We start from the raw sequence: 24,566 nt of genomic DNA on the forward strand, positions 1-24,566 counted from the left end.
TCCTGCTGTGACCTATGACATCCTGCTGTGACCTATGACATCCTGCTGTGACCTATGACATCCTGCTGTGACTTATGACATCCTGCTGCCATCTAGGTACGCAGCATCTTATCTCTGATAGTCTGACATACACTAGAATGAGGAGGGGTGGGGGGGAGCAGTGGGCGTGGGAGGCTTGTGTGAGGGGATAGGGTATCAATGGGGAGCTTGTGGTGGATGGAGCAGAGAAGTGAGAGAAGTTCCTGCAGGTTCCTCCCAGGTTCCTCCTTCCACTGTACAGCATGGAGGCACAAGGCTGAGAGGGAGTTGTTATCACTCAAACCTGTCAACAGGGAGGTTAATAATGTTTCTGACTGTGTTTGAGGGTAGAGGTCACAAGAGTGTGATTCTTCGGGTCAGCCTCAGTGTGAGGTGTATCACCATCACAGATCCTGACACATCCTGCAATAACCACCAGCTGAATATTATCAAAATTATTCCCTCAAGTGTTGTGATGAGACATTAGAGAAGGCTGACATTAGTATTCACCCAGTGGCTTATATCCCTGTATACACCAGCTGTGTATCTATATACACACATGCACCCAGTGGCTTATATCCCTGTATACACCAGCTGTGTATATATGTACACACCCGGTGGCATATTATCTCTGTATACAGCAGCTGTGTATCTATGTACTCACCCAGTGGCTTATATCCCTGTATACACCAGCTGTGTATCTATTTACACACCCAGTGGCTTATATCCCTGTATACACCAGCTGTGTATCTATGTACACACATGCACTTAGTGGCATATATCCCTGTATACACCAGCTGTGTATCTATGTACACACATGCACTCAGTGGCATATATCCCTGTATACACCAGCTGTGTATCTATGTACATACATGCACTCAGTGGCTTATATCCCTGTATACACCAGCTGTGTATCTATGTACACACATGCACTCAGTGGCATATATCCCTGTATACACCAGCTGTGTATCTATGTACATACCCAGTGGCTTATATCCCTGTATACACCAGCTGTGTATCTATGTACACACCCAGTGGCTTATATCCTTGTATACACCAGCTGTGTATCTATGTACACACCCAGTGGCATATTATCTCTGTATACACCAGCTGTGTATCTATGTACACACATGCACCCAGTAGCTTATATCCCTGTATACACCAGCTGTGTATAGATCTATATACACACATGCACCCAGTAGCTTATATTCCTGTCTACACCAGCTGTGTATCTATGTACATACATGCACTCAGTGGCTTATATCCTTGTATACACCAGCTGTGTATCTATGTACACGTCCAGTGGCTTGTATCCCTGTATACACCAGCTGTGTATTTATGTACACACCCAGTGGCTTATATCCCTGTATACACCAGCTGTGTATAGATCTATATACACACATGCACCCAGTAGCTTATATTCCTGTCTACACCAGCTGTGTATCTATATACACACATGCACTCAGTGGCTTATATCCCTGTATACACCAGCTGTGTATCTATGTACACACATGCACCCAGCAGTTTATATCCCTGTATACACCAGCTTTGTATCTATGTACACACCCAGTGGCTTATATCCCTGTATACACCAGCTGTGTATCTATGTACACACATGCACCCAGTGACTTATATCCCTGTATACACCAGCAGTGTAAATCACTGTATACACTGTATACATTTGTATTTATTTGACACTCTGTGATCCTTTACCTGAAGACTGTGTGTTGAATTTTATGATCAACATCTCACAGGCAGTGTTAACATTAGCCCCATCCTAACTAACCATAACATTACAACGAAATTTGCAAGAACATGCTTGACAGGTGATAAATAAATTGTGGTGGCCCTTGTCATGTGTGGCTGATCTGCTGCTAACCAGAGATTTCACAACCAACCATTCCTCAATCCTTCTCCCAACACAGTTCTAGTCTGCTGCATCCTTCTCCCAACACCGTCCTAGTGTGCTGCATCCTTCTCCCAATACAGTCCCACTATGCTGCATCCTTCTCCCAACACAGTCCCACTATTGTGCATCCTTCTCCCAACACCGTCCTAGTGTGCTGCATCCTTCTCCCAACACAGTCCCCCTATGCTACATCCTTCTCCCAACACAGTCCCACTATGCTGCATCCTTCTCCCAACACAGTCCCACTATGCTGCATCCTTCTCCCAACACAGTCCTAGTGTGCTGCATCCTTCTCCAACACAGTCCCCTATGCTGCATCCTTCTCCCAACACAGTCCTAGTATGCTGCATCCTTCTCCTAATAGAGTCCCACTATGCTGCATCCTTCTCCCAACACTATTCCCCTATGCTGCATCCTTCTCCCAACACAGTTCTAGTATATTGCATCCTTCTCCCAAAACAGTCCCACTATGCTGCATCCTTCTCCCAACACTATCCCCCTTTGCTGCATCCTACTCCCAACACAGTCCTAGTATACTGCATCCTTCTCCCAACACAGTCCTTTTATGCTGCATGCTTCTCCCAACACAGTCCCCCTATGCTGCATCCTTCTCCCAACTCAGTCCCACTATGCTGCATCCTTCTTCCAACACAGTACCCCTTTTCTGCATCCTTCTCCCAACACAGTCCTAGTATGCTGCATTCTTCTCCCAACACAGTCCTAGTATGCTGCATCCTTCTCCCAACACAGTCCCACTATGCTGCATCCTTCTTCCAACACAGTACCCCTATTCTGCATCCTTCTCCCAACACAGTCCCCCTATGCTGGATCCTTCTCCCAGCACAGTCCTAGTATGCTGCATCCTTCTCCCAACACAGTCCTAGTATGCTGCATCCTTCTTCCAACACAGTCCCAATGTGATGCATCCTCCTAACATGGTCCGCTGAGGTTAGACTGAACTTGTAATATATCTGGACATTGATATATTTCGATATGTCTGTCTTTGTAGTTGACTGAGACTGCACTGATTATCTGCATACCACCCACAGAACTGGATATATGATCATTGGTATATATGTCTGTTGCATATCATGTTATCTATGTGCACAGAAAGATGTCGTTGATTGCTGGCGAATTATCATGTTAGATGGCTGTATGCTCTGTGTGACTGATCCAAAAGGCCAACCAGCCTTCACTGCAGGCCTGTGTTTATTCTTACATAAGTAGATAATTGCCTTGTATAAACACTTGATGTTGTTAATTAGGACTTATCTGTGACCATCATAGCCATGTTACGATCTATCTAAACACACAAAGCCAACACCAGTAGCCATCTTGATAAAGGAAGTGCAGATCAACACTGCCATCTTGCTGCTCTGTGTATAAAGTAGCTTGTATTAGGAGAAGATAAACTTGCACAAGACTGTTTAATTGTGGAATAGGACGCCACATGTAGGTAGCGGAGAAGCGTCTGATGACTTGCCGTCTAATACAAACAATCTGGCAAGGCGAGTCGGTGGGTAATTAACTGCTATTGTGTAAGAGTGATGTTTAGTAATGACTTTCACCATCCCATGTTGTCTGCACACGGCTCCCTACACACGGGAACATGTCCACTCTGTTGTCTTGGCCTCAGATTACTTTCTATTTCTTGATGCAGATGCAGACAGAGGAACACGCTTCTGTTTACTCTGGACAGCCATGTTGGTTCTCTGTCATGCAATCTCCGACTGTGATGTGGCCCTGTATTTGGAGACTCCCTATATATTACTTTCATCATTGATTGTTAGGAAGACAGCCAATGAATGGATCATCAAGGAGCTCTAACTTGAGAAAATATTATTACAGGATGGTTTGTGAGAATCTTTCATGAGTGTGGCTAGGTATATTTTTTAACAATTAAACATTTGAGCAATTAGGGTAACAAGAAGAGTTTGTTGTTGACATGGTATTGAAGGACTGAGGGTTACATCACTTATAGTGGAGGTCGGTGTTCAACTAGATGATGATACATAGGTAGGTGCTTGTGCCCAAAACTTGCCTGCTGTGTGTAAGTGTGTAGGTGCTTGTGTCCAGAACTTCCCTGCTGTGTGTAGGTGCTTGTGTCCAGAACTTGCCTGCTGTGTGTAGGTGTGTAGGTGCTTGTGTCCAGAACTTGCCTGCTGTGTGTAGGTACTTGTGTCCAGAACTTCCCTGCTGTGTGTAGGTGTGTAGGTACTTGTGTCCAGAACTTGCCTGCTGTGTGTAGGTGTGTAGGTACTTGTGTCCAGAACTTCCCTGCTGTGTGTAGGTGTGTAGGTACTTGTGTCCAGAGCTTCCCTGCTGTGTGTAGGTGTGTAGGTACTTGTGTCCAGAACTTCCCTGCTGTGTGTTGGTGTGTAGGTGCTTGTGTCCAGAGCTTCCCTGCTGTGTGTAGGTGTGTAGGTGCTTGTGTCCAGAACTTCCCTGCTGTGTGTAGGTGTGTAGGTGCTTGTGTCCAGAGCTTCCCTGCTGTGTGTAGGTGTGTAGGTACTTGTGTCCAGAGCTTCCCTGCTGTGTGTAGGTGTGTAGGTGCTTGTGTCCAGAACTTGCCTGATGTGTGTAGGTGTGTAGGTACTTGTGTCCAGGACTTCCCTGCTGTGTGTAGGTGCTTGTGTCCAGAGCTTCCCTGCTGTGTGTAGGTGTGTAGGTACTTGTGTCCAGAGCTTCCCTGCTGTGTGTAGGTGTGTAGGTGCTTGTGTCCAGAGCTTCCCTGCTGTGTGTAGGTGTGTAGGTGCTTGTGTTCATAACTTCCCTGCTGTGTGTAGGTGTGTAGGTGCTTGTGTTCATAACTTCCCTGCTGTGTGTTGGTGTGTAGGTGCTTGTGTCCATAACTTCCCTGCTGTGTGTAGGTGTGTAGGTACTTTTAGACTTCCAGCCACTCCTAAGTCAGCTGGGATGCATATCAGGAGGTCAAGCACCATTAAGCTTTTTGGGAAAAGGAAGGGTGCACTTTGTAATCATACATTAACATGTTTGCATGTGTTAGGCTTGTTATGTTTGTTGAAAAACATGAATATGTTTACACACTGTGATTCATCTTCTGTAAAACTTTAGGATGTGTAGAATTTGTGACCAGCTAAGACACGGAGGTGTTCTTGCCCTCTTCAATCGTTCTGAATCTGTTTGTGGTTGGTGTGATGAATTTCTTCTGGATCTGCTGTGGGGTTTATATGGTGTTATCCTTCTGGATCTGCTGTGGGGTGTATATGGTGTTATCCTTCTGGATCTACTGTGGGGTTTATATGGTGTTATCCTTCTGGATCTGCTGTGGGGTTTATATGGTGTTATCCTTCTTGATCTGCTGTGGGGTGTATATGGTGTTATCCTTCTGGGTCTGCTGTGGGGTGTATATGGTGTTATCCTTCTGGATCTGCTGTGGGGTGTATATGGTGTTATCCTTCTGGATCTGCTGTGGGGTGTATATGGTGTTATCCTTCTGGATCTGCTGTGGGGTGTATATGGTGTTATCCTTCTGGATCTGCTGTGGGGTTTATATGGTGTTATCCTTCTGGAACTGCTGTGGGTGTATATGGTATAATCTGCTTCTGGATCTGCTGTGGGGTGTATATGGTGTTATCCTTCTGGATCTGCTGTGGGGTGTATATTGTGTTATCCTTCTGGATCTGCTGTGGGGTGTATATGGTGTTATCCTTCTGGATCTGCTGTGTGTAATCCTTCTGGATCTGCTGTGGGTGTATATGGTGTTATCCTTCTGGATCTGCTGTGTTATCCTTTCTGGATCTGCTGTGGGGTATATATGGTGTTATCCTTCTGTCTGCTGTGGGTTATATGGTGTTATCCTTCTGGATCTGCTGTGGGTGTATATGGTGTTATCCTTCTGGATCTGCTGTGGGGTTTATATGGTGTAATCCTTCTGGATCTGCTGTGGGGTGTATATGGTGTTATCCTTCTGGATCTGCTGTGGGGTTTATATGGTGTTATCCTTCTGGATCTGCTGTGGGGTTTATATGGTGTAATCCTTCTGGATCTGCTGTGGGGTGTTTATGGTGTTATCCTTCTGGATCTGCTGTGGGGTTTATATTGTGTTATCCTTCTGGATCTGCTGTGGGGTGTATATGGTGTAATCCTTCTGGATCTGCTGTGGGGTGTATATGGTGTTATCCTTCTGGATCAGCTGTGGGATGTATATGGTGTTATCCTTCTGGATCTGCTGTGGGGTTTATATTGTGTTATCCTTCTGGATCTGCTGTGGGGTGTATATGGTGTTATCCTTCTGGATCTGCTGTGGGGTGTATATGGTGTTATCCTTCTGGATCTGCTGTGGGGTGTATATGATGTAATCCTTCTAGGTCTGCTGTGGGGTGTATATAGCATAATCCTTCCAGCTCTTTGTCAGGCTGAACAGTTGCATTTGGTTCCTTGCATGGCTGCCATGAAACCCATTCCTGTTACCCAATGACATCAGTCCTTAATCATTCCCTCATACAAGACACACATGCTCTTCTTTCTCTGAAGGGTAGCTATAGCTATGTTTCAACATAGGCCTTGAATGTTAAGGATCTTCCCATCAAATTTTGACCCATTGTACATAGAAGCACATGGTGCCAGTGTAGTTGTCTACCTAGTGATGGTTCCCCGTTTTGATCATTAAGTGAGCTAGTTCTACAGCACTGTTATCATGTCTGTCACTGATGGGTCCAGCAGCCCCAGTGTCTGTGAGTGTCTTCAGACTGGCTTCATCACAGTGAGACGCCACTTTCCAACGTGTTCAGCTCAGTCTGCAACATGAAACAAAAAATCGAACATGAATGCCATTCATTATAGATGTGGGATGAATGAATGAAGGCAACCTCTTGGAAGCTGTTCAAGTAGGTTGTGTCCCACCTGGGGGAAGCGTTATATAAAAGACGCCATGGCTCAAAGCATTCTCTCCAGTTAAAAATATCAGCAGCAAGAAATCAAGTCATAATCGATTTGTTAGTTTTGCATGTTTGTGTAATGGTCGCAGTCTGTGGCAGCTGTGCCTCCTCGTCATACCTGTGCATGATGCTGCCTCGTTAATCAAGGTAAAAATATAGGCTCAACCCGCCCTCGTGCTGTCTACTGCTTCCTGGGATGCTGGCAGGAAATTATACATCTCGCAGTGCATCAGACCATGTACTGCAGCTCTCTTAGTCCACTAGCACAGTGGAACTGATCTGTTCTCAAACAGCTTTTCTTGGGAATAATTTAAATGTTCTTACCTGGTTCACAACATCAAACACTTTGATACAGCAGTGCTGTTACTAGAATGTTGAAATGAAAGGTAGTAGCATACAGATATAAGATGTAAGAGGCTCAGAATATCAACCCTTAGCTTTCGGCTCAGATGTATACATATGTGGACATAGCTGGAATATGTTGCCAGTTTCTCCACAGTTCGGGTGAAGTATCAATCTTTTCTCAATGAAGAAGTTGCAATCCATCCAACTGGTTGTATCTATACATCACGTAAGTCTACAGGGATGCTGATAAGATCAAGAATCAACCTGTTTGTTGACACAATCATGGCAGTGTCTAGAGAACCAATTTCCTCCACTGAAGGGAACAGCAGACCTAAACCTTTGATCTATAACCATATAATCCAGTTTCCAGACGTTTAAGTTTTGTACAGAATTTCCACAGTTAAATGTGTAGGCTGCGAGTGCTGCAAGTGTGATGAGAGGAGGCCACCTGTCTGCCACCATCCAGCTCCAGCAGCAGCTGCCCGGGGCCTGTCTCCAAGCCTTACTACAAGGCCTACATCTGGCACCTCCTCTACACTGGAGGTGATGGCTTATCGCTTCTTTACCCCATAATGCTCTGTAGTTTTCTCCTCACCACTTATGTCAGGATCACAAGTCAGTGATAAAAACAGCAAAAACATGTTCTAATTGTATTTATTTTGGCAGAGCTTGCTAATGCTTTGTTTCATCACTCTGAAATTCCCTTTGCCCGTCACACGAAACCAGAGACGGCAGTCACTGCTGGGTGGTTTGGGGATAGCAGCTCTCTGTGGCAGTCATGGTAATAGAAAATCTGTGTGGCAGTGATGGTTGGATGGGTAGAAGATCTGTGTGGCAGCCGTGGTAGGGTGAATAGAAGATCTGTGTGGCAGTGATGGTTGGATGGGTAGAAGATCTACGTGGCAGTGGTGGTTGGATGGGTAGAAGATCTGTGTGGCAGTGATTGTTGGGTGAATAGAAGATCTGCATGGCAGTGATGATTGGGCGAATAGAAGATCTGAGTGGAAGGGATGGTTGGATGGGTAGAAGATCTGTGTGGCAGTGGTGGTAGGGTGAATAGAAGATCTGAGTGGCAGTGATGGTTGGAGGCCACTAGATGACTGTGGCAGTTGGTGGGTGACAATATATGTGTGTGACACAGCAATTACCATGGGTTGATACACATTGGATTCTGGGTAGTGTGATCTCTGTAGATGAGCAAGGTTTGATACTTGGGACCAGTCTCCGTGACAACTGCAAGTCTCCGTGACAACTGCAAGTCTCCATGACAACTGCAAGTCTTACAAAGCAATGTTGGGCAGTTAGTGTAGAGCACTGGTCTATATGAACTCATGTGTGAAACCAGAGGCAGTGGTAACAGCATCCTTGGTGAAGGAGAATGTTAACAGCTTGGACACAGCTTTCTGCATGTCCAGCAAATATCCAGTACTGACAGGCAACCAAGTCGGTCTTCACATTGTAGCCATGACAGAATCTGTAGTATTTTGGATGCAAAAAGTTGATTACCTGACATGGTTTTAGAAATGATTGTGTTGCTGTACAGTGGGTGCTGTACTGCTAACCTGTGCGGAACAATGTCATCAGATCAGCCTTTGTATTACCTGGCGACTACCTGGCATCAAGGTGTGCTGTCTCATCAGTGATTGCACTCAACGCCTTTGACAGCATCACTAATTTATGAACTACATTAATGGAATTAATGTTCATTGTCAAAAAAAATGCCTTCAAAAGAATTAAATGATTAATTCACCAGAGTGATTGGGAAAAATGTCAATTCTGCTTCAGAATTAGTAGGAGATATTGAACCCCTTGGGTGTTGTATATCAAGTCCCTGATTCATCCCACTGGGGGGTAGGGGGGAGGCTGGGGGAGGCAGGTACAATAGCATGAGATTTATCTGGATCAAGAGTCACTGAATTGAGGAGGAAACATTGTACTACAATTTCTACATCGACTCTCTCCAAGCCTCTGATGCACACTCTGCAAGTAGTCTCACATTCCACACAAATGTGAAAAAGCAATAGAGATATTTGAGTTAAGTGTAATTGGAGGAGCTGGGCTAATAGTAGTTACAGAGTAATGAGGCAGAGAGCTTATCTCCCACACAGACACTTGTATACCCTGATAAGTACGGGCGGGACATACGGCAGGACACTGGGGATGTGGAACAACCAGCGGTGTGGTCGTCTTGTCAATACTCCACATGCAGTTACGAGCCACTTGATACATATAAAGATCTGAAATTGATTTAAGCCATTTGGTAACAGGCGCATGAAGATATAGGTTAGTTGCATTCAGAGAAACAGGGAGATGGCCGCCGTGTGTGGATAATCTGGGGAGGAGAGAGTGATGAATGGTTATCTACTGTTCAGGGAGATATCGGCTGGGTGACTGGAAGTAGGAGGGTGCGTGGTGATTAGTGCCAGGAGATTGGTGGGAGTTTGAGACTGAGTTTAGATGAGTAGGATTCAGATGGGAGTTTAGGGGATGACATTGTGAGAGTTTTGGGGAGATTGTCAAATTTTTGGAATGAGATTGTCTGGGTTTGGGGATGACAGTAAGGCAGTTAAGGGAATGAGATTACGAGAGTTTAGAGGGGAAAATTTGATTGGTGTAAAGAGGATGAGATTGGCGGGAAGGAGGTGAAATATTCCAGATTGCTGGGAAACTGTGAGATAATGTGAAAAGGTATTGAGATTTGTATTAAGAGGGAGTGATTAGAAGATCCGGGGATTTGTTTGAGGGAAATGGTGTACATGGAGCAATGTAAGTCTGGTCCAACACAGATAAATGTTAATGTTACAGTAGACAGATGGGTGACTGAAACAAGTATGTTGTGTCGAATGTTTTCCCATCCTTGTGTCGGTCAGTTCTAAGTCTGTTTACCTGTTGTGTCTACGAGCCAACACAGCAGACAATGTGTATCTTTGACTAGCTTGAAATTACATACATTGCGGCCATTTTCTTAGAATGAATCATCTTAGCTTTTACAGGTGTTTCTGAAACTATTGCGCAAAATATATTATGTGTTGAAAAGGTGGTGAACTTTCGTGTCTCCCACCCAGAGCTCCAGGTGTGTCCGTGGTTGTACCCCCTCGCTGACTGTTTACCTCCGGCAATCGCTGCTCCCTGATGAAGCAAGGAATCTGACAACATCTTTCCTCACAACTGCGCTTCCATTAGAGACGATTATTTACTAACTACGACTCTGCTACACTCACTAATGTACCGCCGTCATCAGTTGGCTAACTGTTGTCTACACAAGCCAGGAATCCTATTGATGTCTTCAATAACATCATGCTTCGTCCCCCATTAATGCTCCTGCAATTTGTGTGGGATGATGTTTCAGCAGCTACTAAATGGTGCTGTTTCACTGTTCAGTGTTGAGATACAATGTAATCTTTTCTCAAACATTGTTGCAAATAATTGTAGCCAGTCAAAACATCCATGTGATCATTTTGTTTTATCATGGTAGGCACATCTGATGCATATCATCCTGTTAAAGTACAGTTAATGACTGGACCAAAATAGTTCATACTACTCTTCAGGATGTTTGTATATATTGTGTATACAAGATACCAGCATATTGGGGAAAATAACTAAAACACTTTGTTTGTTGCAGGTGCCAAGGGCGACAAGGGAGATCTGGGGCCAGTGGTAAGAAATGAATGTAGTCACCACGTTAAGCTGTAGGCAGTCCAGGACTCTCACATACAATCACTACTAAAACAACAACTATCATTTAGAAAATTCTGAAAGTATGTTTCTTGTGATTTGACTGGAGGAGAGTACTGGACTGGCTGTGTGTGTTGTCGTCTCCTTGTACTGCATCTCCCTTCATTGTTGTGTTGTCTCTCTGTCAGTCAGTACTGACCCACTATAGGTGCAACTCCACATGGTTACTGTAGCCAGCTTGGTAGATATAGGCCAGTTGTCATCATCTCATAACCACCTCCTGGTGGATATAGCCAAACTACATAATCACTAGATTATCATCACCACCCACCCTCCCCTTAAACCTCCTCTTGTTTTGCATTTTGTTAAGTTAATGAGATTTAGTTGGGATTAAAGCAGTCCTAAAATGACAAAATTTACCAATGTTGTTTTTTTCAAAGACATACTTAAATGAAACCAATCGCCTCACTTTTTAACTCTGAGGGAAAAATGGATGATAATCTAATAATGACTTTCTTGTGGAGTAAGAAGCTTATGTCCTTGAGACTGTGGCCACCCTAGTTTGTATAGGAGCTAGTGGCAGTGGGGCCTGACAGAGAGATCTCCCGTTGTGGTTTGTGTTGTCTGTGGCTGGTGCTATCGCTGTCAGATCACAACAGGCTCCTGTGGGCCTGTGTTGTATTGTTTATGCTGTCAGAAGATCACAATAGGCTCGCCTTCATAGATTGTTTAGGTCCGAAGTAAGATCATAACAGCCTCCCACAGAGCCATGATGGGCTGCAAGTCCAGGTGTGCAGAGTGCTGACCAGTCGCAGGTGTTAACTGTATTGTCCTGCCCTGGACACTGATACAACTGACTGGAGGAACTACTTCCTCAAGATAGGAATTTGAAATCTGGGATAAATGTACTCTGTCATCCCCTCTGACCTAAGTGGCCCCATCGCTGAACGGAACATGTGGCCCCATTGCTGCCAGCTGTGCAGAGTTGTGGCCCCTGGCTGGCGGCATCTGATGCGGAGGCTTCAGACCCTCTGTTTATTATTCACACAGTACCTGTGATTGTGCAGTAAGATAGATAAATATCGGATAGAAGCCATATTAAAACTGACCTATGTAATATGACGGTAAAGTACTGTGTTCAAGACCCAATAATTAATGTGAGACAGACCCACCCCCTCCCACTGGAAGGGCTAATTGGCTACGTAACTATTGACATTGTGGCAATGCTTGTGTAGGGCAGCACACTAAATACATCCCATGCAGTATTTATATAATAATAAATGTTACAGGGCGTAGGTGTGTTTTTGTCTGACTGGTTCAGCTGGCATTGTATCTCTGCACATCCTGTATCTGCTCGGATGAGGAGGCGGCTTTGGCGGGATGCTCACGTCGCCTCCTCTTACTGAGAGCCCACAGACAAACAGATGACAGAAGTCACTGTCAGAAATCTTTCCTACAGAAAGATTAAATATATTTATAGAGGTTGTCTTGATACTCTACACATGTTTATGATTTACGTTTCAGGGTTCCAAAGGAGAAAATGGTTTTCCGGTATTATTTCTGCTATAAACATTTATCTGTATCTGAGATTCTGTCTTTCTGCACTATAATTATAAACAAGGCCTATATATGTGTCTGTCTAAATCCTGCAGTACTGCGGTGGAAGGGGACACTACTATTTCACCCACTCTAACATCAGGTGGAGGGGATAACACTAGAGTACTAACGTTGTGTAACATTGCCCATTTTCCCTCTGTATAGAACTCAGAAACACTTTCCACAACACATTCCTGAAGTGAAACAATATAAAACTCAAGCATACAGTGATACAATGTACAAGACATCCATACAGTAATACAATATACAATTCAACCATACATTAATACAATATGCAACTCTAGCGTATAGTAATACAATACACAAAATATTCAGACAGTAATACAATGTAGAACACAACCATACAGTAACACAATATACAACACAACCATACAGTAACACAATATACAACACAACCATACAGTAACACAATATACAACACAACCATACAGTAACACAATATACAACACAACCATACATTAACACAATATACAACACAACCATACAGTAACACAATATACAACACAACCATACAGTAACACAATATACAACACAACCATACAGTAACACAATATACAACACAACCATATAGTAACACAATATACAACACAACCATACAGTGACACAACATACAAAACCCCTACACAGCAACACAATGGTGACAGACATACTGTACAAGTATCTGTGTAAATGCAAGTGTGGATGGTCACCCATCACAAGATCTACATCTTGTTTGAGCAACTGTCAAGGCTGCTTCACAGAGCCCAATAATCTCCTCAGCTAACCATCAAGTGGTAATGTGATCAACATTGTGGACAACAGTGCATCAATATAACAGAACAACATTGTGTACAACAGAGTTTCTAATGCAGGCCCTCATACTCATGCCACAGCCTTATTTCTGGATTCAGCAGTCACACCCATCATGGCCTACACCCCACTATTTCCTGTCTGGATTCAGCAGTCACACCCATCATGGCCTACACCCAACTATTCCCTCTCTGGATTCAGCAGTCACACCCATCATGGCCTACACCCCACTATTTCCTGTCTGGATTCAGCAGTCACACCCATCATGGCCTACACCCAACTATTCCCTCTCTGGATTCAGCAGTCACACCCATCATGGCCTACACCCCACTATTTCCTGTCTGGATTCAGCAGTCACACCTATCATGGCCTACACCCCACTATTCCCTCTCTTGATTCAGCAGTCACACCCATCATGACCTACACCCCACTGTTTCCTCTCTGGATTCAGCAGTCACACCCATCATGACCTACACCCCACTATTTCCTCTCTGGATTCAGCAGTCACACCCATCAAGGCGTACACCCAACTATTTCCTCTCTGGATTCAGCAGTCACACCCATCATGGCCTACACCCAACTATTTTCTCTCTGGATTCAGCAGTCACACCCATCATGGCCTACACCCCAATTCCCTCTCTTGATTCAGCAGTCACACCCATCATGGCCTACACCCCACTATTTCCTCTCTGGATTCAGCAGTCACACCCATCATGGCCTACACCCCAATTCCCTCTCTGGATTCAGCAGTCACACCCATCATGGCCTACACCCAACTATTTTCTCTCTGGATTCAGCAGTCACACCCATCATGGCCTACACCCCAATTCCCTCTCTGGATTCAGCAGTCACACCCATCATGACCTACACCCCACTATTTCCTCTCTGGATTCAGCAGTCACACCCATCATGACCTACACCCCACTATTTCCTCTCTGGATTCAGCAGTCACACCCATCAAGGCGTACACCCAACTATTTCCTCTCTGGATTCAGCAGTCACACCCATCATGGCCTACACCCAACTATTTTCTCTCTGGATTCAGCAGTCACACCCATCATGGCCTACACCCCAATTCCCTCTCTGGATTCAGCAGTCACACCCATCATGGCCTACACCCCACTATTTCCTCTCTGGATTCAGCAGTCACACCCATCATGGCCTACACCCCAATTCCCTCTCTGGATTCAGCAGTCACACCCATCATGGCCTACACCCAACTATTTTCTCTCTGGATTCAGCAGTCACACCCATCATGGCCTACACCCCAATTCCCTCTCTGGATTCAGCAGTCACACCCATCATGGCCTACACCCAATATTCCCTCTCTAGATTCAGCAGTCACACCCATCATGGCCTACACCCCACTATTCCTTCTGCAAGTATAGTCACCATCTACTTGTTCCATACTTTCTGATGGAATATAAATGTAAAGAAACCTAAACATATAGCTAAGTCCACTAAAGTATCACCAGCTCCCTGAGTCTGCTGCAGGTGAACCTAGTACATTAATCACTGGTGTTATATTTAAATGTAATTGTTGAGTAAAACATTTACTTCCTGTACATTATGTCTGCCGTAATCCATAGATTAATCTGCAAGTTCAGTTCTACCTGGAGTCCCAGGCAGTGTACATGTGTGTGCCACCATGTTTGTTGTAAGTGTTTCTTGTGATTGGATGTCTCCAGGGCTCCAGGGGAGTGCCAGGATGCTCTGGACCGCCGGTAAGTCAGTCTGTGATGGACCTTACCCAACCATATGTATCACTCTTTATACCATGACCCTGAATATCTACAAACACACACACACACACACACACACACACACACACACACACACACACACACACACACACACACACACACACACACACACACACACACACACACACACACACACACACCACACACACACACACACCACACACACCGCACATTTATGGCTATATTGTAACCATGACAACCTGACAGTGATATAAGGGTATGTAATGACATATGGGTAGGTGATGACATATCTACACACACACACACACACACACACACACACACACACACACACACACACACACACACACACACACACACACACACACACACACACACACACCACACACACACACACCACACACACCACACCACACCACACACACTGCACATTTATGGCTATATTGTAACCATGACAACCTGACAGTGATATAAGGGTATGTAATGACATATGGGTAGGTGATGACATAAATGTATATGGTGACAGGGTAGATGATGACATAAGGGTATATGGTGACGTAAGGATAGATGATGACTTCTAAAATGCCAATCAAACAGATAAGGGTAGATGATGACATGAGGGTAGAAAATGACATAAGGGTAGACAGTGACCAAGAGATCAGGAGTGCAACCATCACTGCCACAAAGACTCTCTGTCTGACCACAACCATGTCCCTTGGTGTGAGTCCAGTACAAGTCTGTAAAACAAAGATAGCAACTCCCAAACCTTCTTCAGAAAGGTATGAATCTGTGCCATGCCTTCATGATGTGTGTTTTGACCTCATGTATCTTGGCATATGGCACAGAACAATAAGTGAATCTGTTTTGGCCTTGGTGGATGCTGGTGCTAGGAAGGTGTGTGAGACATGCCCTGGTGTCCTCCAACATGCTGGTGCTAGGAAGGTGTGTGAGACATGCCCTGGTGTCCTCCAACATGCTGGTGCTAGGAAGGTGTGTGAGACATGCCCTGGTGTCCTCCAACATGCTGGTGCTAGGAAGGTGTGTGAGACATGCCCTGGTGTCCTCCAACATGCTGGTGCTAGGAAGGTGTGTGAGACATGCCCTGGTGTCCTCCAACATGCTGGTGCTAGGAAGGTGTGTGAGACATGCCCTGGGTGTCCTCCAACATGCTGGTGCTAGGAAGATGTGTGAGACATGCCCTGGGTGTCCTCCAACATGCTGGTGGTCAGGCTTACTAACATCTGCCAGGCAGCCATATGCCCTTTCTAGTTACTGACTAAGATAAGAAATATCAATCAAATGTTTCTCATTTCAGTAAAGTAATGAGGATGACACCAGTCACAGGATGATCTGTGAAGCCTATCCCCTCATTATATCCGTTTCCCCTTCTTTCCCCTCCCCTCTCAGCTTCCCCCAGTCCAGGTAAACAACCTGTATCACGTTACAACCAACAAATAAACAGCAGCTGCTGCAGGCAATATCCTCTCAAAATATTTAGTTCTAATGATTAGCCCGAGAACTGCTGCCCTTGATATCAATATGTTTAGGGAGCAACTGATACAGCAGGGCAGTAGCCATGAAAATAAGTGAGATGGAATGTTTGCTACTCTGGCCGATGATGATTTCTTGAAATCACAGGGAACATCTTCTGGGGCAACTGTATCTATATGGTGGTATAGCCTATATTAGGGCAACCATATCTATATGGTGGTATAGTCTATATTAGGGCAGAGTATTAGTATATGCATGAGTTATATTACTATTAGGCTTTTCTCAAAACAGCTTTCTAAGTAACACTCCGACAGAGGAATCAGTGTACGGTTAAAAAAAACAACAGTGTAGGAGGCTGTTCTCAAACACACTACTGAGCCCCCTACAGAGGTAGATGTAGGAGACTGTTCTCAAACACACTACTGAGCCCCTACAGAGGTAGATGTAGGAGGCTGTTCTCAAGCACACTACTGAGCCCCTACAGAGGTAGATGTAGGAGGCTGTTCTCAAACACACTACTGAGCCCCTACAGAGGTAGATGTAGGAGGCTGTTCTCAAACACACTACTGAGCCCCTACAGAGGTAGATGTAAACCAGACTATGACATCAACAGGGTCAACACCAGCCTCAGCACCCAGTAGCTGCAGCACATTATGAATGATGTCGGTGATTGGAAAATATTTCAGGCTCATAACATTGCAGTAAAAAACTTTGACATGTTGTGATAAATGCCATATGGTTAACAGCAGGAATTTCCAAAATAAAATTATCCAAATAATTTTATTGGATTAATTCCAAGATGGCTGCCATATGTTGAAATTGCAGTTTCAATCTCAGTCTTGTCTATAGACAAACTTGGCAGACCATTGGGGATATTACAGAAACATCTACTGTTGTAAGCCGCACCGGACTTATTCATGCAGCACAGAACAGACTCACTGACACACTGTACAACAGGCTCACTGACACACTGTACAACAGACTCACTGAGACACTGTACAACAGACTCACTGACACACTGTACAACAGACTAACTGACACACTGTACAACAGTCTCACTGAGACACTGTACAACAGACTCACTCACACACTGTCCAACAGACTAACTGACACACTGTACAACAGACTCACTGAGACACTGTACAACAGACTCACTCACACACTGTCCAACAGACTAACTGACACACAGTACAACAGTCTTACTGACACATTGTACAACAGGCTCACTGAGACACTGTACAACAGACTCACAGACACACTGTACAACAGACTCACTGACACACTGTACAACAGACTCACTGACACACTGTACAACAGACTCACTGACACACTGTACAACAGACTCACTGACACATTGTACAACAGACTCACTCACACACTGTACAACAGACTCACTGACACACTGTACAACAGACTCACTGACACTGTACAATGGACTCACTGACACACTGTACAACAGACTCACTGACACTGTACAACAGACTCACTGACACACTGTACAACAGACTCACTGACACTGTACAACGGACTCACTGACACACTGTACAACAGACTCACTGACACACTGTACAACAGACTCACTGACACACTGTACAACAGTCTCACTGACACACTGTACAACAGACTCACTGACACACTGTACAACAGACTCACTGACACAATGTACAACAGACTCACTGACACACTGTACAACAGACTCACTGATACACTGTACAACAGACTCACTGAAACACTGTACAACACACTCACTGCCAGAGTGTACAGCAGTCTCACTGACACAATCTATAACAGACTCACTGAGACAGTACCATATAGAAATCTACCGGGTATGCTGCTCAAACAAATGAGATCACTTGGTCTTCAGGCCATGCATGCTATCACAATATCCATCACTGGATTATCTGGTCCAGATTACATTACTTCTAGCTGTCATACTACTGGTATATAAGAAAGTGTAAATCGTGTGTGGATCTTGTCAGGCAGTTGGATAATGAATGTTCTATAGTCAAAGGTCTGTATGCCTGTACATCATCAACATCATCAACAGTGTACATACCTCACCACAGTAGGCCAGCATTTAGCTGGATGAAATACGTTTTATTATATCTACAAGTCTGTTCACCTCAGAGAAGCACCATGAATTTAACGATGCACCACGTTGGTTAATGGGACAGTAAAATAGTTTATGTCAGTAAAAATATGAGTAGCTGTTAAAGTGTTTTCTTCAATGTAGGCTAAATAAGGCTGTGTATTAATGAGGAATTCCAGCAGCCCTCCATGTCGCTGCCATAAGGCACCAGATGTACCGAACATGGCGCTGAAACCATTGCCCTTTGCCAGGGCTTCTAACTTCACCAGTTTCTCCAGCTTCACTTAAGTCGTTCTTCACATTTTTTAGTTAGACCTTGTCATGTTTTCATTTGTGATTAAACTGTAAATCAGGCAGGAACGAGGTGCTGCTCTGTGCTGTAGATGTATACCAGACAGTCGATATCGCGTTATACCCCACATGTGCTATAGCTAATCCACATCTAACAGAAAGCAAATCACTGTAATGACTCAATGGAGCTGGAGGAGTTTTTCATTTCATTACTGCCAAAATTCACCTCCACATGTGCAAACCATACCTAGAGGAGTGATTCTTTTTTATGAATAAATATTTGTAATTGCTTCCTAAAAAAGCATCCATTCTAAATAGTTTACTACAGCAGATGACACTCCACATGCTGCGTATTATTCATAACTGGCCCTGATTGCCAAACACATGAAGCATCACTTAACACCTCCAAGCCCTGCCAACAAACAGCCCAATGTCTACTTGGGTATCTGACAGCTACAGGGAATTATATAACTAGTTGTAGTGCCAGCATCACCAGAAATCACATATATCACTGTCTAGACTCACTGTCATCATGGTGCAGTGGGGTAGCTGAGGGGTTAAAGTGTTTGCTCGTCACCCCAAAGACCCAGGTTCGATTCTCGAGTACAGTGCGTGAAGCTGATTCCTGGTGTTGCTGGAATATTGCTTGAATACTGATAAATGTGACGTAAAACCATACTCACTCTCTGCCAGCATCACTATAACGTTACATGTTCATCATCATCATTGCGACATTCCACATCAGCAGCACCAGCGTCCCCGCGTCCCCACTATCATCGTTACAGCCATCATACAGACTGCATCCTCGTACATGTCTTGTCCAACATGCACACAGACATAATCTGACATCACAGGATGCGTATCACATACGAGTGTTGTTGCTACACCACCCCAGGTGGAGCGCCGTGTAGAGAGTGCAGTGTAGAGAGCACAGCGTAGAGAGCGTTGTGTAGAGAGTGCCGTGTAGAGAGCGCCGTGTAGAGAGAGTCATGTAGAGAGTGCCATGTAGAGAGTGCCGTGTAGAGAGAGTCGTGTAGAGAGTGCCATGTAGAGAGTGCCGTGTAGAGAGCGTCGTGTAGAGCGCCATGTAGAGAGTGCCGTGTAGAGAGGGTCGTGTAGAGAGCGTCGTGTAGAGCGTGCCATGTAGAGAGTGCCGTGTAGAGAGTACCGTGTAGAGTGCCGTGTAGATAGTGCTGTGTAGAGAGTACTGTGTAGAGAGTGCCGTGTAGAGAGTGCCGTGTAGAGAGTGCCGTGTAGAGTGTGCCGTGTAGAGAGCCATGTAGAGAGTGCTGTGTAGAGAGTGACGTGTAGAGAGTGCCGTGTAGAGCGTGCCCTATCATACAGGTGGCTGTTGAACCAGCTGTTTGGTTTGTTTCAGGGAGAGAAGGGACAACGGGGATACTCAGGCTTTCCGGTGTGTGATCAATTCATCTGGGAATGTTTTCCCATGTAATTCCTAGACAATTGTTTCTGTTTCTCTGGAGGATTTTTCTCTCACTATCTCTGTGCATCATGAAGACTTCTTGCCCATAGCCACGCCCACGTTTTGTCCTTCTGTCCACTTCTCACTCTGCCATCAGGGATAACTTAGTTTAATGTGGGGAATCAGTTGAATAAATCTACCTACTGCTCCACCTTCAGAGAAAATAGTACAGCTAAATCACACTCTCTAGACAGTAAAACCTCAGTAGCCTGGACTTTATTAGTCTGAAAACCCATTCTCGACCATTTCTGCTTGTAATGCCCACTTGTACACGGTGTTCATATTCTGTACCCACTAGTACAAGTGTTCTTGTTCTGTACCTACTGATCAATAATCAGGGAATTGTTGCATCCAGAAGTTAAATTGGATGTCTAGACATTAAGTGGAATACTGGATGCCTAGAGTGGGGGCTTGGCACCCTCTGTTGTCGGCAACTTTCCCCATGACTTTAGGGTGCATGCCAGTCCAGATTATTGAGGTTTAACTGTATGTTTATTAATTGAGATTAGGCAATCAGTCCATGTACAAAACTCTACTGACCTCTGTAGGAAGGTCAAGGACATAATGAAAGGTTGTATCTGCCAGTACATGAGAGGTAGATTTACTTCCGTTAGCTTTCTATATATACTCAACATAATTAACAAGATACCAGTATATCATTAGATATAACCAGTATGATTACTTTAGATTACTCTTTCATTACTTCTGACAATCCAGTTGATGCAGTCTAAGCAAGCAAAGGCAACGTCAATATTCAGAGTACTTTATTAATGGTAAACCCTGTTAGGCTGTAATTATATCTGGTCTTTGACCCTAATAAATAATACTGTATGGCTATAGTGGGAGCATCATCTTTGCATGCCCTACATCAACATACATGGTAGCTCAATACTGGAAGGTAATCCACGTCTATATCTGTCACCACAAGGTGACGTAGTCTCTGTATGTGAATATAACCACTCACAGCATGGGTCCGAGTCACGTGTAGGAGGGGTTCCAGGAATACAGTCTCCCCCACAGTCCACGTCAACACCATGTCCTGACTGCTAGCTGGTTGAACACTTCTTCTTCTTCTCCTTGTTCTTCCTCACATCGCACCTTTCTTCATGGGCACCTTCCTTCATCCTAAGTTCTGTGTTTATCTTCTTGAAATGTGTAATGGTTGTTTCATTACATTTCAGCTAAAAATTGGTTACACATTGTAAGATGTCTGACTGTGACATTATTTCTCTGATCACATTCCTGCAAATCTCTCCTCATTGACACCAGGGGGCGCTGTACTCTGGTGTGCATGGTAACACTACAGAATGCATGTGCATGTTGCTGTATCACCTGTCTGTATCACCGTGTGACTGAATGTATTCCACAGTGGCTATCTGTTACCAGGAGGATCACAAATGTTACCCCATGACTCTCTGCTGGTATCACCATGGTAACAGTGAACATTGTCCTGGTAACAATAAATTACCATAGCTACTGGTCTTAACAAAGTTGTCATTTTATTATTGCATGTTCAAGATTGTGACTTCTAATGATGTATTGATGGGATCCATGTTAACTCCACAATGCTTCAGACCTCCTCAATGGTTAGTTGTCCGATCCTCCAGCATACCATGTCAGGAGGGCTGGATGACGTGTTGAATGTCCCACAGTGTTGTGGAGTCCCTGGGGGCGATGTCATCTAACCGGCTCGGATGTTACACAATGATATTATTTTGATGCTAAACTGACAATGTTTCAATAAATGGATATCTCACAACCACACAGTATACAACAGTGAAGCACCGAGGTCTCCTGCAATGGTGTCCATTAAGGCCCCATACAAAAATTGTACTGACCTTGTAGGAAATGTATTCACACAACAGGAAATGCTCTGAGCACACAGCAAATATACTGACTGCATAGAAAATACTGAATCCTTTGAAGGATGATAACGGAAAGTGATGTCAATGACATGGTTTGTGAATTCTATATATTTTCTAGAGCTATTCTTTCAAAATTAACAAATTTCCATCTTCCAGTGATTCATTACTGATATCAGATTACGAAGGTAACTTGAACATGTATGAAGATCCAGACACATCCCTCTCAATGTCCCTCACAGAGCCAGGGAACCCCTTTAAGACAGGACCTTGGTGCATCATTGTGTAAATCTGGGTACATACACACCATATACTCTACATAGTGGTGCTAAGTATTAACAGTATTTACATGCTATGTACTGATTAACCAACGTCAACTCTAATCATCATCTGGTTGTTGTGTAGGAAAGTATGCCGACCATTGCTTCTATGTTGTCCTAATCTTACACTAAGTTCTGTTGTCAGTAACTATGCATGTCTTATTTTTCATATTATTTCATATTTCTCAATCTACCAAGGTGAAATTATAAACACTGTACAAGGTGAGGTGGGTTGTCACGTCTCTGGTGTAGATGCTGGTGATGCTGTGTGCGGCACCATCTGTGGTGCGAATGAGGGCAGGGGGCAAAGGGTGCACAGTGACTGGAGCGTGACTGGAACTGGTGTAAATCTGGCATCTCCATCAACTAGCCACACACCTGCCTTACACGGCGGCCATTTTGAACAGGTGCCCCTCCCTCCACCTGGTTGTTGTTGAGCAGGCCCGATGACAACTGTGATATGTGGGGTGGGCCACAGTCACAGTGGCAGTCATAATGGCTCGTCATCTTACAACTTCGATTATATACTATCTTGTAAAGAATCATGGATCTGAGATTTCATCTTGAATATTTATGACTAGAATAGCATTGTTTAGCATGAGTTAATGACATTGTAATGCACATTCTTTAGTCAGTATGTGATACATATACCAACATGATAGACAAACTACTTAAGCTCATATCAAGCAAATGTTTATACACAGCCGATACTCCACACAGAGTACATGTATCAAGGACACTGTCAAGCCCCTAATCAGGTGCATTCTCTCTGTTTCAGGGTCCCATAGGCCCACCAGGGAAGAGTGGGGAGTCAGTAAGTGGGACTTGATCATACTTTCAACATCACTTCTACATTGTGTTATCTGCAATAACGGTATGCCTAACAACAGAAGGGTTAACATCTCTTTACAGCAACAAGAACTTATAGATAATGTTAAAGAGTCTTTCCTGGTGGTTCAGATGCTCACTGACTGGCCACGCTGTAGCACAGATTTTATGAGAGCTTCTATGTGTTCCAGGGAAACCAAGGACCAAAGGGAGACAAGGGAGGGAAGGTAAGTATGTGTGGGGACAAGGTAAGGATGGGTGGGGACAAGGTAAACAGGGGTGGGGACAAGGTAAACAGGGGTGGGGACAAGGTAAGGATGGGTGGGGACAAGGTAAGGATGGGTGGGGACAAGGTAAACTGAGGTGAAGACAAGGTACACAGGGGGGACAAGGTAAGGATGGGTGGGGACAAGGTAACTGTATGGGTGGGGACAAGGTAAGGATGGGTGGGGACAAGGTAAGGATGGGTGGGGACAAGGTAAACTGAGGTGAGAGACACGGTAAACAGGGGTGGGGACAAGGTAAGGATGGGTGGGGACAAGGTAAACAGGGGTGGGGACAAGGTAAACAGGGGTGGGGACAAGGTAAGGATGGGTGGGGACAAGGTAAACAGAGGTGAGGACAAGGTAAACAGGGAGGGGACAAGGTAAACAGGGGTGGGGACAAGGTAAACAGGGGTGGGGACAAGGTAAACAGAGGTGAGGACAAAGGTAAGGATGGGTGGGGACAAGGTAAGGATGGGTGGGGACAAGGTAAACAGGGGTGGGGACAAGGTAAGGATGGTGGGGACAAGGTAAACAGAGGTGAGGACAAGGTAAACAGGGGGTGGGGACAAGGTAAGGATGGGTGGGGACAAGGTAAGGATGGGTGGGGACAAGGTAAACAGGGGTGGGGACAAAGGTAAACAGGGGTGGGGACAAGGTAAGAATGGGTGGGGACAAGGTAAAACAGGGTGGGGACAAGGTAAGGATGGGTGGGGACAAGGTAAGGATGGGTGGGGACAAGGTAAACAGAGGTGAGGACAAGGTAAACAGGGGTGGGGACAAGGTAAGGATGGGTGGGGACAAAGGTAAACAGGGGTGGGGACAAAGTGAACAGGGGGTGGGGACAAGGTAAGGATGGGTGGGGACAAGGTAAACAGAGGTGAGGACAAGGTAAACAGGGGAGGGGACAAGGTAAACAGGGGGTGGGGACAAGGTAAGGATGGGTGGGGACAAGGTATAC

At 44.7% G+C, this 24,566-nt stretch overlaps 1 protein-coding gene across 7 annotated transcripts in view; it reads left to right on the plus strand.

Moving 5' to 3' along the window:
* The window catches only part of LOC124281413 (collagen alpha-1(XXIII) chain-like), a 145,378-nt gene that overhangs the window by 60,193 nt on the left and 60,619 nt on the right, over positions 1-24,566 (plus strand). For all 7 annotated transcript variants that reach the window (XM_046717462.1, XM_046717457.1, XM_046717461.1 and 4 more), the window contains exons 3-6: positions 10,796-10,830; positions 12,373-12,399; positions 23,293-23,328; positions 23,534-23,569. In XM_046717462.1, the coding sequence (XP_046573418.1) occupies positions 10,796-10,830; positions 12,373-12,399; positions 23,293-23,328; positions 23,534-23,569 (134 nt within the window). The remainder of the gene's footprint in view (positions 1-10,795; positions 10,831-12,372; positions 12,400-23,292; positions 23,329-23,533; positions 23,570-24,566) is intronic.

The sequence above is a fragment of the Haliotis rubra genome, unplaced genomic scaffold, assembly GCF_003918875.1.
Source record: "Haliotis rubra isolate DU_JTF1 unplaced genomic scaffold, ASM391887v1 Scf284, whole genome shotgun sequence".
NCBI lineage: Eukaryota > Metazoa > Mollusca > Gastropoda > Lepetellida > Haliotidae > Haliotis > Haliotis rubra.